This window comes from Palaemon carinicauda, chromosome 5 (assembly GCF_036898095.1).
Source record: "Palaemon carinicauda isolate YSFRI2023 chromosome 5, ASM3689809v2, whole genome shotgun sequence".
NCBI lineage: Eukaryota > Metazoa > Arthropoda > Malacostraca > Decapoda > Palaemonidae > Palaemon > Palaemon carinicauda.
Window position 1 is genome coordinate 173,060,665 of NC_090729.1, and position 2,500 is coordinate 173,063,164.

Sequence of the window (2,500 nt, forward strand, 5' to 3'; positions counted from 1 at the left end):
GTATTCACCATTATACAAGAGTTGCAATGTTACTGACTTTATACTATCCTGAATTCTTTTGTAAGTGGTACTTCTGAATACAAATATCTATCAGGTGGGTTAAATATTTTGATATTGATATTTCTATGACCTTTTTTTTTTGTAAATACTGATAACTAATTCTGGGGAAATCCCCTTTGAAAGTTAATGGTGATTTAGAACTGTGGTATGTGTATAGATTTTCATAACATCGATGAAAGTTTTATCTATTATACATTTGTCGCAGTTGGTTCTCTTCTTATTTCTCTACTTCCTTATAACAACAACAATAATAATAATAATAATAATAATAATAATAATAATAATAATACTAATAATAATAATGATAACAATAATAATAATAATAATATTTTGTTGAAAATAATGGCTGCCTCAGTTGCATTGATCTTAAACAACGTCTATTCAATGGCTCTTATTATCTCCTGGATTATTATTATTTCCCACAAAACTTGCCTAAAAGAGGGTCTACTACCCAATAATAATAATAATAATAATAATAATAATAATAATAATAATAATAATAATAATAAATGATAATAATCCTATGTCTATATGATAATAAGGCTATGGAATATGTAGGTGAAAGTGGTACCAATAATCATAGGAGCACTACGGACTATATCTCAGTCACTGAAAAGGAATTTTAAGACGGTAGGACCCGATATAGCCCCAGGACTTGTGAAGAAGAACGCGCTACTTGAAACAGCACGTATAGTGGGGAAAGTTAGGGACTCCTAACCAGTCCCCGTAGACTATGATTAACAAAAGTAATGCATAATAATGGCATGTTTATCTATTCTCTTTTAATATTTCGTCTAGGTTTCTAGAGACGGCTAAGCTGTGGCTCTGGCCAGACGCAAGGATCGTCTTCCTTGGAAGGAAGAAGTCCGCCGTTTGGAGCCTCACGCAGCCTGCCCTTCGCAATACTCTGCAGCCACTGTACCTCGGGCTACAGGAAGATGTTCTCCTTCATCTCCGATACAAGAGCATTTCTTTAAGACGCAACCTTGGAGTCGTAGGAAATAATTCGTACGGAACTAAGATTCAAGAGGATGAAGGTGAATATGAGAATTTTAGCAGCTCGTGGCATAAATGTGTGTGGGTGTGTCTGTGTTAATATATACATAAAATAAATACATTTAGTCATTCATTATGCTAGTATGGTAAGATAGCCATGTATATATTCATGATGAATAGCCGTAAACAAATAATTGACAAACTTCATTATGATTTACGTCCATCATTCTTGGTCTATTAATCGTTGCCGAATTGCCAATAAGAACTAAGAATAACTTAAACTAATCTTCCTGTAATTGCTCTTCATTCAATGTTCAACTCAATTAAAAATAAAAATAAAAACACCGTATTCAATCAATACATTTTTTTCAACGGAGTAGCAGAAAAGCTTATTTCGAATAAATTCAATTTATTTCTAGATTATCAGAAAATTATACACGTCTATGGCCGATGTCTCTACTGCAACAATGGACAGGGTTTAGTAACACTGCTCTCCACTTGGTCCTTGGAATCCAAATTTAGTAACGTGAACCATTCAGGTGAGTATTTATGATAAAAACTACGTAATCGATACACTTATTATTATTATCATTATTATTATTATTATTATTATTACTTCCCAAGTTACAGCCGTCGTTGGAAAAGCAAGATGCTATAAGCCAAAGAACTCCGACAGGGAAAATAGCCCAGTGAGGAAAGGAAATACGGAAAAAGATAGAATAGTGTGCTTGAGTGTACGCACAAGCAAGAAATTTGTCATGTGCTGAAGGAGAGATTTGAATAGTCAGTTTTTTTTTCTTTTCTATAAATATCATAACTTCTTAAGTTACTACGTTAGAGTAGCCACCCTTTCTCTACTCAATGGAGGCCTATATTACTAAATGAATTAAAGGATTAATTTTATTATATATTTTTGTCATTTTTTACTAGAATATTTCATACTTTATAACTCTTCAAAACGCCTTCAATCATTGATATATTTAATCATACACAATACATAGATACCTACCGGACGTTTCGTCAAATTAAATGGAGTTGCAAACTTACTTAATCTTTAACCTCTTCATCTTTGCATCTATAATTCTTTGGCAAGTCATTTTCAAACTGCATTGCGAGAGAGATAGTAAAAATTTTCACAAGGGTCAAAACTTAAAAACCATAGCTTTATGCTTGTTTTCACTAAATATTTTCCAATTAGATAACGTATACAGTGTACCTTTTTAAAATACCTATTCTTTTCGAATCGCGTTTCTTTATAAATTTCAACAATGACTCTCGAGCGAGTCAAAACGCGAAAATAAAAGATACCACGTGACTTATTTGATTTGTTGATATTGGTGGTGGTATTTTTGCTGTTGTTGTATTGCAGATATTCCAAGGAACCACCTCGAAAGCCATAGAGTGCATAGACTTATGAACTACGTTAAAAAACGGAATGTCAAAA

At 32.6% G+C, this 2,500-nt stretch overlaps 1 protein-coding gene across 1 annotated transcript in view; it reads left to right on the forward strand.

Moving 5' to 3' along the window:
* The window catches only part of LOC137641266 (glutamate receptor ionotropic, kainate 1-like), an 11,541-nt gene that overhangs the window by 1,435 nt on the left and 7,606 nt on the right, over nt 1-2,500 (forward strand). The window contains exons 3-4 of the mRNA XM_068373695.1: nt 859-1,097; nt 1,476-1,595. Coding sequence (XP_068229796.1) covers nt 859-1,097; nt 1,476-1,595 — 359 coding nt within the window. The remainder of the gene's footprint in view (nt 1-858; nt 1,098-1,475; nt 1,596-2,500) is intronic.